This window comes from Pterocles gutturalis, unplaced genomic scaffold, assembly GCF_000699245.1.
Source record: "Pterocles gutturalis isolate BGI_N339 unplaced genomic scaffold, ASM69924v1 scaffold29445, whole genome shotgun sequence".
In the NCBI taxonomy this organism is placed as follows: domain Eukaryota; kingdom Metazoa; phylum Chordata; class Aves; order Pterocliformes; family Pteroclidae; genus Pterocles; species Pterocles gutturalis.
Window position 1 is genome coordinate 7,599 of NW_010144225.1, and position 13,021 is coordinate 20,619.

Sequence of the window (13,021 nt, forward strand, 5' to 3'; positions counted from 1 at the left end):
GAGCGGGCGGTCTGAAGGGCTGAAAACTGGGTCATGAAGACATCTGAAAGAGGGTAAAAAAGAATTATCTCTGAACAAAAAATTAGTTAACGATCAAATAATATATCCTTTCTGATCCAGCAACTCCACCACCAATTATTCAAATTAACATGTTTTCTAAGCTCTGGTAACCACAAAAGTCTCCAGTTTCATATTCCCAAGTCGGCTCTCACTGCTCGTACCTCATCTAAAGGGTTAAGCTGGTCATCAAAGTATTTTGTGTTGCTGGTGCAAATACAGCAGCATGTCATTGAATTCAACCAAAATACTCCTTTCCCAGCTTCCCATGTACCTGACAGTGGGGACCAAATCCTGTGTGGCTGTGAAGATTATGGTCCTACGAATCAAGCGCTATTTTTGGAGCAGGATTAATACGTTTTTTTCTGATAGTCCTATTTTCACTCCCATAACTGACTGCATGCCAAAAAGCTTTGCTCTCTAAAGGCCTGAAATCCATCAACTTATGAGGATAAATTACAATGTTCAAAGTCAGTATGACTGTTTCTGGTCTAGGGACTCAGAAAGCAGAAAGGAGCCCTTCTCTGCAAGGGTCCAATCGTGGAAAACATTAAATATCATCCTCCATCTCCTCTGATAAACCTCTCTTGATGAAACGTGACACATGACAACTTCTACCAGGACTTGAGAGACAACAGGGCTGCCGGAGGAGTACAGGCAAACCCAGCACCCAGACACACGCCTGAGGAACCCGCGGTGGCCTCACCAGATTTGATGTTGCCGTCATCCCGACAGATGCCGTTCCAGCGGGTGTACAGCGATGTGCTGTGCATGGTGTCACTGACGTGCTTCACTTCCTCCTGCTTTTGCCGAATCTTCTCCCAGTTTCGTACCAAAAATACATGGTGTTTTAGCACAAAATTCCTACGGAAATTAGAAAAGCATTGAAGAAACACCTTTGTACCGTAAAATTAATTCCTTAATGTAGTGAAAAAGACAGATATTCAGAGGGACGCTTCTGGTGCCAGTGGAGAGGAACTCCACCCTAGCTGGCTAAAGGAGAACTAAGAACGGCTTACTCAGACATTTAATGATGCCCTATCTTACAGAAAAAAATAATTTCAATGTTCGAACAACATTCCATTTCTGAGGAAAAAACCCACGGCAGTAATTCCTTACCTTTCTCTGTTCGACATGGGCTTCATCTGCAGCTGCGGCGTCAGCCTGGTCGGTGCGTTCACACTTTCGCTGGGTTCCTCTGGGATGTGGCCCCTCTGGAAAACAGATCATTCTGGTAGACAGGAAAAACTGTGCCATGAACTGAGCAAAGCAGGAAAAGTAGCTCCTGAGACAGAACCTGTAGTATTTCTCTGCAGTATTTCTCTGAATTTTAAAATATACAAATACACAGGTTTTCAGTCTGATGGAACTGTCTGATGGAACTGATTTCCTATCAACCTCTACCGGCAAAAAAATCTGTTTTTACTACTTACTCTCTTCTTTAGCTTGTGCTTTGACTTCCTTTTCTCTTTCGACCGCCCAGGCCTTCTGTGGGTGCTCACAGGCTGATTGCTTTTGCTTGAAAGTCCATTCATTCGCTGACTTTTACCCCCAATTATTCCTCTGCATTTGTCGAAACCACATTTGCAGAGTTGCTTCAGAAAAACAAAAGAGAAATTACTTTAAACAAAACACAAACCATTTAGATTATCCCTAACTATTATAAAGAAGCTCTTCTGTCTAATTCAACACAACAGCTTTTGTTAATTGGCCTTCAACTTTACAAAACTGTTCTTGGTGAGTTTTTTCAAGGTCTTGCACTGTGATCCTTACCTGTTTTTCAACATTAAATGAATGAAAATTGTAGTCGTAGGTCAATTCGGTGCCAGCAGGCATGTCTTTAAGGGCATACAATCCAATCCGGTAAACACCATTAACAGACCTACAGGGAAAATACAACAAAATATTCCCAATAATTAAAAAGAAAATTGTCTTTGTCCACACAGTGGAAGTGTTGGAGACAGGACGCAACACTTCCGCTGTGCCCTGGATTACGCGCTGTTTGCGTTTATCTCTTACAAGAAACTCTGAAAGCCAAAAAAGTGAACGCTGTATTTACAAAGAGCAGGAAGTTGTGCTTCAAATACAGAAACTCTACTGGCTATCCGCTGTACTGCCACCATCGCTGATTCCAGTTACAACCATCTGCTATTTCACTGTAAGCTATTCATTATAAATTTCTCAGAAGCACTTCCTATCAGTCTGGCATTGGCTTTCTCCTGATAACATAGTGCTGATACCACACAGGGTGTGCTGGAATGAGACTACTTCCCTGTTTGGCTGCTTTAAAAAAAATATTTGAATTGCCAGGAGGAAAGAATACATACACATAGATTATTTCATGGCATTACCTACGCTTCAGAATTTGTAGCAGGTTAACAGTATGACAAACAACAACGTTGGATGTGCCAGAAAACTTAACGCCCTGTCTCCAAAACATCCAACGCTTGACAAAAGGACATTACTTCTCTTGTGCAACACAAGCATGACAGTAAATATTGCTGACACTGCTCAGCTTGATTCCCCTCACTATTTTTAGATCAGATTCTCTTACATGATCTGGTTATCTATCTTAGCCACTGGTGTACCAGTCTTCCCGTAAGCAGAATATATTTTTCTTACCATTTCTGCATCTCACAGTTAGGATTACAGCTGTGGTTGATAAAACGAGCCTCATTGCCCATACGATAACTATCTATCACCATTCCACTGTCTAAATTCAGGCAGTAATGATCACTGTGATTATGGTACTGTTCAATCATCCGGTTCCTAGGAAGCAACACAGGAAAGTTATTTGTGATTCTGCCTGTTGCTGCAAAGCAAGCAGGGAGTAACATAGTAATAGTGCATTCAAGGATTCTGAAAGAGGGTTTTGAAAAAAACAAAGCAATTATCATCTTTTATATTTTATAGAACCGTACACCTAGAGATGGAGGAAAACCATTATTATACCTATTTTTATAAGTCAAGGCCATTGACAGAGCTTGGATTAGAATTTAGAAATTTGCTCTTCTGGAATGCTCCCTTTTGGGTTCTGCAGATTATGTGTATACATTTCATGTTGATAACCTGTGTATGGAAGAGAAAATGCAAGTATACATTCTTTGGTGTGTCTATGGATGCATGTGTACAACAATCAGCCTCTCCCTTTCATTATCTGGGACTGGATACAAATTCTGGAATCACATCCATGGATCTCTTCAGCAAGAGAGCAACAGCAACAAGAGTCAGTTGTGTTAGCAGTTATCTCTGTACGAGAGGATTGCACTTGTCTTCTGACGGAGCTCTAAGAGCAGCAAGTATGTCCCTCCAATCTCAATTACCCCGGGATGCTATGCAGTTAACAAGACAACAATTTATTTATTTCATTACTTATGAATACTCCCACTTGCTCTTTTTTCTCATACCTATCCGCAAAAGCGCGTTTCCCTTCCTGCCCCATTCTGCTCCTCAGTTCTACCTGGCACAGTTCAAATCCTTCACAGTGCTCCTAATTATATCAAATTCACATCCACTTCTGGCATTCGTCATTTACAGAGCACATGCGGCAGATGATGCATTCCAAACACTCATCATTCCCCTCTATTTGACTGAGAAAAACTTGTTTGGTCCAAAAAGCTGAATTCTAAGCCTTCCTTCTGGTGGCAGCGACCAGAAAGGCATTCTTTCTCCCCCCTCACTCTCCCTTTCATTTCTGCCTAAGGATTGCCCAGCAATAAAAACAATAAATTGAGCCGTCCATGCTAAAGCAGCAAATAAATATTTCTACCTGAATTCCTGCTCACTAACAACTTCTCCCAGATATTCAATGATAAACTGTCCTGCTTTCAGGGGTTCTTTGGTACGAATACCCCATCCTTTCTCCTCGGCCCGGAACCTTTCCAGGCACTGCACCCATTCATGCCTCTGTATCCGCTGGTTACAACACTGTTCACCGCAAGGGCAGGTGTTTGGTGAACACTCCGCAAAGATCATCCTAAAATCAAAAACAAAGAAGTCAAAGGAAGGTGAACAGCACGCTTTAGGTCTACCATTCAAAGAAAAAAAAAAAGCCTCTGTTAAACAAAAGTTACTAAAATGCTTCTTGTTTTCAAGGTATAACTCACACAAAGGTTCACAGCCTGGCTCTCACCACTATTCAAAAAGCAAAACAGAGCTTTTAATGGGATCTTCCTCTGAAGAAAAAGGTGAGGGAGCATATGTGCAGCAGACAGTTACCCTGTAACAGTACTGCTATTGCTGGGGTTGCATCCAGCACAGCTCTTTTCTGAAGATACTATTAGCTGACGTGAAATAATAGATTTACTGAAATTCCCTTGTCATAGCCAAGCTGTTCCTAACCTGTTAAGACAGTCCTCCACGCAGCCCTTTCCGTTGTCATCCTCTGGTTTCTTACAATTGCAGGTGGTGGCCTCATAGCCAGAAAGAGGTTTGACATCCACATAGACATCTGGAGGGAAGAAAAACAACAAAAAACCAAACCCAAACAGGGAAAAGAATTCCTTCCAGGTGAAAAACCAGAACTATTTATATGTAATATTTTCATTTCAAATGCATAAAGCAAGAAAAGAAGGTAGGTCTTTGTAGGATGAAGAGCATGACAGAAAGGAGAGGTGTTATGTGAAAATTCCCCATTTAACACATTTTAGTAATAAGATTTTACTTACTAGAACGGATTTTTTTATAAAGTGGGACATCTGGCTTTTTATACAACTAAAAGGAAGAGAAAGAAAATTTTAATCACTTGCATAACTACATCTGTTATTCAAAAGAATCAGGGAAATCATATTCTGAGCATACACAACAGTTCTGTAATCATTACTAGAAAATACGTCTGCATTCTCTTCTTTAGGCTCAGACTACAGCAACAAATAGGTCAAAAAAGCACCTGAATAAGCAGAACTTAGGCTTAATGAGTTAGCTGAGCATTTTTTCTAACATACTGTTTATTCTGCCCATACTATCTGAGCAGAACTGTGTGGATAACAGATATCATGAGCACAGACTATTCTGAACAATCACATCCTTTTGAATACTGAAAAGAAGAATAAGTATTTTAAATCTACTTCAGAGAAATGATCTTTGGTGGAAATAGCACGTGCCAACACTTAAAAAAGTGAAAAAGAAAAATTAAGGCGCCTATCAAAACGGTGACTATAGGTAGGAGCCAAGAGAAACACAGATTCATCTTCTAATTAGAGAAACTTCCTCTGCAGATGGAGATGGCTGGAGGGAAAAGGGAAGCTCAGATCACATTTCACAGCTTCATATGCATCCCATCCTTTCAAACAAGCTTTAAGGAATAATTTCAAACTACTGCACACTTCACACACCTTTAGGGCATTAATAGCTTTCCCTCAGTGACATCCACGGCAGACCGGCACTGTACAACCGGTACAACCGCCGCACAAACAAAACGACTGCAAGGGTTTTCAATACTCCCAGCAGACACGGAAAATGCCGAGGAAATGGATCATGGATGTTTATTATTTATGTAATGTTGGACAGATGTAAGGAATCTTCAACACAGCCAGAAACTGTCCTCGGCTGAAATGTCACCACCGATCTTTACTGCATTATTAGATTTTAGTGGTATTACAGAGAGTGGCTGGAGCCACAGCCACCTGGGAATTCATCTTGGTCATTTACATGCTGAAGTTACATGGCTGAGAGTGGTTCCTTGCAGCGGAGCTCGGGACAGATTTACCCTCGAGCCCCAAATCGTGTGTTAAATTGCTTGGTGGAAACTTCGCAGGGAAAAATATTCCTATTTTTAGGTTTGCACATATTTAAAGCTCTTTAAAAAGAATGCGACTGTTAAACAGTTTTTCTTCTTTCCTCAGTATGAAAATTTCAGGTTGCAAGTGAAAAATAAATTCCACTCTGCTTGGGACTGATCCAAGAAAAATGAGGCCTGAAATTTCTCAGTGCTGTTGGCAGTACATCTGAATTCTCCCGAGGCATGTCTAAAACAAGATCATTGCAGAAAGCAGGCACGCTACCAAAATAAAAGTCTGCAGTAAAATTAATGACCTTTTTCAGCAGAAGCCTGTAGGGTTGCTATTTTGCAAGAGATGGAATAATGGAAATTATTCACATTAAATACACATGTACATCCTTGTTTTCCTCGTACAGTGGCAGCAACAAGAATATCCATCAACACACTGGATACATAAACACAGCTCTCACGTATGAATCCTGCTGTTTTCTCTCTAAGACTTCTGATCACAATCTCGGCAAGCAGTAACTTTTTATCGTGTACCTGGTTGTGTTTCCACTGCCAGAGGATGTCGTAAGGCAGCTGGAAGTCAATTCTCTTTTGTCTCAGATACTTTCCTGAAACAGAAAGGTTTGTGAGTCGCACACACTCGTGTTCACGTGTCCCCAGGAGAAAGGGCTGCTCCCCGGCACGTGGCCAGGCTGCGACAGTCGAGACGGCAGAGGAGCAGAACCTCCCGGAGCACTGTGTCTGCTGGAGGGCAGCGCAGGGAAGAGCCCTCCATCGTGCTCGTCTGCGTCCTGCTCTGCTGACACAGTCAGGTTTCAGCCTTTATGGACAGCAACACCTGGGACTCATTTTAGACAGGAGCTGCTGCTTCCACTGCAGACCTCAGCTCTGTTCTAAAGGTTACTCACTCCTGACCTCCTCCCACAAGAAGGAAACTGACCCATCACACACTTCGTTAACAGAAGGCCTGAGGTCTGACACGAGCGCTGGGTTAGTTCTAGCCACGATTACAATGTTCTCTTATCATTTGGTTGGAATACTGTGTTGCAAAACTGCAGCGAGAGGAGTGATGAGGTGCCAGTCCCGTGTCCAACCTTCCCAGCTTTTCTAAACGCTAACACGTGCCTTTATACTCCTCCTGTGGTTTCATGTAAATTCACACACACCCCCTCACCCGTGGAAAATAAAAATTGCAATGTTTTCCTTTTAATTTACTCCTAAATTACTTTTGATTTTCAATACTTTATTCATCCATAGCAGGTTCCAGGAAAGAGCTAAATCTGCTGGGAATTTGCTTTCACTTTTACGACCTCAGACACGGAACAAAAGGCTCTTTCAGGTGCCCTGGCACTGTGCCTGGAGCGCAGGGAAGGTCCCTCCAGCCCTCGTCAGGCGGGCACTGGTGCACTCATCTGTCAGAGCCCTGAACCCCCTCACTCTGCGCTGCAGTCACACTGGATCCGGAGGAACCGGAGCAGCTCCATCTTCGGCACAGGAGCCTGTCTGTGTCTGTCAGCACAGACGCACGTGGGGCTGGGGCTTGGGCTCGGGAAGAGAAAAGCAAGCAGGATCGTGGCGCTGCAAACTGAACCCCAGCATCCCAACAGATGGCTCAGTCGCGCAACAGCTATCCAGCCCGGTTCAAAAAGGAATGGAGAAAGGTCATCTTTCTGAGAATTCACATTAACACCTTCAGTTCTGAAACTGTTTTGCAGTTACCAACTCACTCAGATCTGTCAAAACTCCTCGCCTGCTGCTACCCCTCCTTGAAAGGGGGCACAGGGGAATTTATTATTGCATGCTGAGTTTTCAAGATTTAACCAATGGTCATAATTGTCTCTGGCTGTTCTACTGTAACGTCAGTTTGAAAAGGAAACTACTATACCGTGTTTAATTAGAAGCATTATGGCAGTTAAAGCTGGTTTTAAGCTAGACTGGTGTTTTCTTATGGTAAACAAAAATGAGAATAAAGTTCATGTAGCAACACAAAAAAGCCTCTCTTGGGTAAAACTTTTGCACTGAAGAACAGACAGACAAGTATGACCTTTGGCAAAGTTCACACACTGAAAGCCATGAGTAACCTGGCAAGGCAATAAAATAAAAAAAGAAAAAGGGAGAGAGGCAGAGAGACTGTGAAGTCCAAACAGACAACCTCCATGTCACCCAAGCGCGATACTTGTTTCCCAAGAACTGATGCACACAGAAGTACCCACCAACGTGAATAGGGGCTGGAAACAATCCATGCTCATGCTCTCCAGGAGTGTACTCGAGCTTCTCCTTCTTTAACTGTATGAGGCGGCTCTTCGGACTGTGGACAACAGCAACAACAACAAAAAAATCAGAGCGAGGAACACCTGTCACTTGCAAAAAACACATTATTTGTTTCAATTAAGGCGCAAATGTCTAGAACATGAAGTAAGAGAGTAAGAATAGAAATGGCCAAAAACATTGATTTCCAGGTTGCTTGCCAAATACACTTATCACATCTGCTTCAAAATTCGTGATTTGATTTTTCTCTGTAACTACCATTAGGCAACACCTAATGGCACACCATCAACTTCAAATTCCTAGTATGTGATATAAAAGTAACAAATAACTAAGACTACAAAAATAAAAGATCAACAAATCATATCTGATGTTGCTCGCTCAGGTATCTGACACGTTATACCCGTATGGTGCCTGCTTTCCTAATGCGCTAAGAGCAAACGTTCCCCGACAGGTGTCAGTTCAGGTCCAACGTCCACCTCCCCATGTCCACAGATTCAGCGTAAAGGAAGTCAACAGAAAAATGAATTATGGTAAACAAACTGCAAGGAGGAAACCAGCATGGAAAGGAAATGCAGAAGGCAATTATCTAAAACCACAAATTATAACATGAATTTCTTTAGGCACTGCAGACACTCCCATTTTAGAGCCAGTCATAAAGGACCCTGGGGAAAGCACTGACTCTGTTTTCCTTCCAAACACAGCGATGAAGTATTGTCAGAGGCATGTAAAAAACTGTTACGACAAACCAGTAAGCTGAACAAAGACCATCAATACTTCAGGGACTTCAGAGGAAAAGGCTGAGATGCCAAAATAAAGCATAATTTTTTTGTGAAAAAAAGGAATATATTAACATAGTAACTCATAAACAACACACACATAAATTACCATGCAAAAAAAAAAAGGCTCAGGAATTAAAAAAGGCCCCTCTACACTATCAAAAGAAGGTCTGTATTAACTGGCCCATGTATTCCCACTAGGAATGGTGAACCAGACTGTGACTCCTCTAGGAAACCCACTGCTGGGCAAACAGGTAATGACCCCTGTACAAAACCTTTTGTTCTCAAAGCTGCAGCCTTGTGCAACCACACAATGAACTTCTCTCCAGCAGAAGATCTGGGTAATTCTTCCAGTGGGAGCTGAGGATTCTGGAAAACTCATATGGAGGATAATGTCAGATCAGCTAATGCTGTCTGCAAAATTCCATCTGGAAACTGAGGTAGAACTGAGACTGACTCCAGAGCTGTTTCTTTCATTCTTAGTTCATTTGCAAGGAACCACAGTCTGAGCTTTCCTCACTGCGTTTTAATAAAGTTTCGAGCTGAAGGTGAGCTGGAGTGAAATCCCGTTGAGGCAAGTTGTACAATTCAAGTGGCTGCAGCAGAGAGACTCTGCTCATTTTCTACCTGCTGTTTAGCAGTTGGATGTGACTGATCTACAGAGAGGCTGTGACTTGTATGAACCTCAGTAAAACTTCCACTGCTCCTACACTCTGATGACATTCAGGGAGTATTTAAGACCCACTAAGGAGGAAAATGGTTTTTAAGGCCATGTCTGCAACTGAACACTGCAGACAGAAATACACACCAGTGAGCACAGCACCCGTTAACAGGGAACGCAGCGCCGCTCTAGCGCAGACGGTGATTAAGGCTCAACGGTACCGTCACTAGAGGGTGCCCTGCGATTACAGTCGCAGTTTTGTTCTCAACCAAGAGCATGTTTTCCTACTCATACAGCAGGAAGTTATTTAAATAATAGGACAACAACATGAACTTCTGCTCTCCTCTTGCACTGACATACGTCTGACTGGAACAGCAAGTTAAATCTGCAGAAAATGTAATTATAAAAAAGTGATTATGGCTCTGCTGATTCAGTTCACTGAAGCAAATCAGTAAAGAAGAGACCCAGTGCCAGCACGAAGGAATGGTGGGGTCAGCCTGTCAAGCTGCCTAAACGGAGATGGTCACAGCTCTGTCCTCACCCAGCTACGCATTTCCGTGCCTCGTGTCAGTACCAACGTCCCAACAGCCATGCAGAGAGGCAGCAGGGCAAAGCCTCCTTCGTAAGCAGCTCATCACAAACTGATGTGTCAGGGCAAGGGAAGAAGCCGGCATGTGGAGCAACAGGCAAAGGGGAAGCACAAATCAGACCTCTTTACGCTTCCAGGGAACTGCAACACCAAATGTGACAGGAGAGGGAGGGTTGTGAGGAGACCTCAGCCCTGGCCTTCTCCAGGGTGGTGAACTGGATTCCATCATCATCCACAACACCCACAAACCTTGCCTTACATTCTAAATCTTCACTGGGTCAGATTCTGATAATTATCATGCATGTAATCTTTCACAGGCTTGATTTAAATTGATGGTTTTATTTCAGCTACTCATTAGTAGCAGCTCTTTATGGCTCTAGTTGAAAGGAGACAGTTTCCACTGGAGTATCAGACAGCAGCTTTTCACTGGTAGTACTTACTCTGTTGTTTTGTACACATCAGAGTAGAGCCCCGCCTTCTGGTACTTCTTCTTTGGAGGTCGAGGTGCTTTTTTCTCACGCTGGGCCAGAGAAGGCAAAGGCTGTTCAGTGTTTTCAGATTCATGTGGCTTCCCAGGGGCATCCTGTGGACTGGGAGGTTCAGCTGCTGTCTCAGAAAAACTAGAAGAAAAAGTAAACATCAAAAACCATCTTACCACACAAATTATCTTGCCATATATCATTATTCCTCTCTATAATCTGGTCAGCAGAAAAAAAGTCCACATCTCAGATATTTAAAAAAAAAATGCAATTCAATGATCACAATCAAACAGTGGTTAAGCACAATCACATGAAATGTACACCCTTTTTACAGTAATCATTATTACAAAAAGAATGCTGCTTGTATGGCTAATGTTTATCCCTTGGAGCCTCAGCTGAGTAATTTAGAAGGTGGCTCATGCTATCTGCTGTTGTACTCTAAAAACAGTACGTGGTAAACCTTTCCTGAGCCTTCGGGAGAGCCGTACAATGCACCCTTTGAACGTGTGATTCCAGCAATATTCTGTGAATCTGAATGCCTGTATTACAGCAGTCATTTCTGAAACACACATGGACGGTTATTTTTCAGAACCATTCTGAAAAGACACAAAGGGAGACTTCTGGAAGAGTTTATCTGTTTATATCGATGACTTTGGTGGCAACCATGGGAAGATTAGACCAGAGACAGATTTCTTGCGTGGTCCTTTACTGGCCAGTGACGGCACAGGTGCACACCTTCAGTCCTCCTTGCCACTTTGGGTTTACTCTTTATTTGCTGTCTCTCCACTGATCTCACCTGACGCTCTGTGTTGGTGTAGGTATTTGTTTGCAATGGATATGAATCACGCTCTTTAAGATTCCCATGGCTCAGGCAGCTCTTACAGTTCCTCATTCCGCACACAATGAAGGAACAATCTGTGCTATGATATCTCATCAGCAAACCTGTTACCAGCTCATTACAAGTATTCTTCACCAAGGCAATCACAAAACTTGCTTCACTTGAGACACAAGCACAAACCCAGCAGGTTTGGGTTACCCGAGATTCCACCCCATTCCGGGGTGTGTTCACTAACTGGGGAAGACCCTGAGCCCACCTAAAACCCTGGCATGTTGGTTCCCTCTGAACTGAACTCCTTAATTAAACCAAACATAACAATCAGAGCTCATTAGAGTAGGATTCTTCCACAGATTGAAATGTTATAAAATCACCAATGACCATATTGAGGGTACAAAACTGTAAGGGAATTACCTCTTATTGCTCTCCTGTTCGTCTTCTGGTAAAGACTTTTGTCGCTTCCTGGCCTGTTCCTCTGCAAGCCACCGCTTCCTCTTCCAGCCCTTTCGGTGATCTGTGTTCGAGTTCACGCTTTGCACTACGGCTTCAATCACATCTGTGATGGTATCGGGTCCGAGGTGTAAGGGACTGCTGCTTTCTTCTCTTTTCTCTAACTCCTGACTGACCAGCCGAGCTGCCTGGAAAGCCTGCATTGAAACAACAGCCTGCATCGGGTACTTCCGCGGCCGACCTGGCCGGCGCTTCACAAAATTATTCCCTGTCCGTGACTGCCTTTGCAGCTTTTTGGCTTTCAGAATTTTATTGACGTGGTCAAGATTTTTTTTTGTTGCCAAGATCTTGTTATAATTGCACATTTTCCTCGCTTGTCGCTGCATGGCTTCAACCACGCTTCTCTTGAGATGGTGCGGGGAGTAGCTGCTTGGCAGCCTGTCCGACAGCAGCGAGATGCTGTCGCTGCAGGAGCTGCTGGGAATCGCTGGAGCGATGACGCTGTCCTGCTTCCCCAGAGCTCTCTCCCTGCTGTGGTTTCGAGCAGGACTAGCCGAGGGCGGAACAGACACGTTTGCAATCACCGCTTCTAAGGTTTTGTCCAAAGCAGCCTGGCCCTCGTGCTGCGCCATGCGCTGCAGCAAGCCGTCCACTGCATCGTCAACAGCAGGCGCCAGCCTCGCTCCCCGGCTGGGGACTCCCATCACTGAAACACAAACACACACGTACGCTGAAAGAGACTCGATACACGCTGCCGCTGCCACAGGTCCCACCGCAATGCTGTCTCAGCTGTCTCTGCTAACACAGGACTCAGTGTGGCAGTGGTCCCGAAAACAAGGCCACCAAATGTGACTTGCCTGTAGAAGATGTGCTCTCAGATGTTGATCTCTTTCTGGAAGGGCTGCAGTTTGTGCTCTCTGACTGCCTCTGGGAAGGTTTGTCCTGTGTTGGCAAAGTGCCTAAAAAGCAGATCAGGGAAAAGAGAAGCACAAAAAAATCATTTCAGTCTGGCAGTGCCACTACAACACACTGTAGATGGTAAATATTCAAACCATGATCACTCTTTTTTAGCTTTAGGAACACTTGCTTGCCATGATGCACGCAGGTGGAGAAGGATGGAAACGGACCATCAAGAAGGAACTTCCCACAGGCTGATGGCATAGGTAGGACAGTAAACA

The 13,021-nt window shown here is 43.6% G+C and overlaps 1 protein-coding gene across 1 annotated transcript in view; it reads right to left on the reverse strand.

Annotated features, from left to right (window-relative positions):
• Positions 1-12,802, reverse strand: part of LOC104470203 (histone-lysine N-methyltransferase ASH1L-like) — a gene marked incomplete at its 5' end in the record, with an annotated part of 19,226 nt that extends 6,424 nt beyond the window's left edge. Inside the window, 14 exons of the mRNA XM_010085042.1 lie at positions 5-43; positions 764-921; positions 1,177-1,271; positions 1,491-1,652; positions 1,831-1,939; positions 2,680-2,826; positions 3,827-4,033; positions 4,399-4,507; positions 4,725-4,770; positions 6,320-6,393; positions 7,999-8,093; positions 10,520-10,699; positions 11,808-12,549; positions 12,701-12,802. Coding sequence (XP_010083344.1) covers positions 5-43; positions 764-921; positions 1,177-1,271; positions 1,491-1,652; positions 1,831-1,939; positions 2,680-2,826; positions 3,827-4,033; positions 4,399-4,507; positions 4,725-4,770; positions 6,320-6,393; positions 7,999-8,093; positions 10,520-10,699; positions 11,808-12,549; positions 12,701-12,802 — 2,265 coding nt within the window. The remainder of the gene's footprint in view (positions 1-4; positions 44-763; positions 922-1,176; positions 1,272-1,490; positions 1,653-1,830; positions 1,940-2,679; positions 2,827-3,826; positions 4,034-4,398; positions 4,508-4,724; positions 4,771-6,319; positions 6,394-7,998; positions 8,094-10,519; positions 10,700-11,807; positions 12,550-12,700) is intronic.
• Positions 12,803-13,021: the final 219 nt, after the last annotated feature.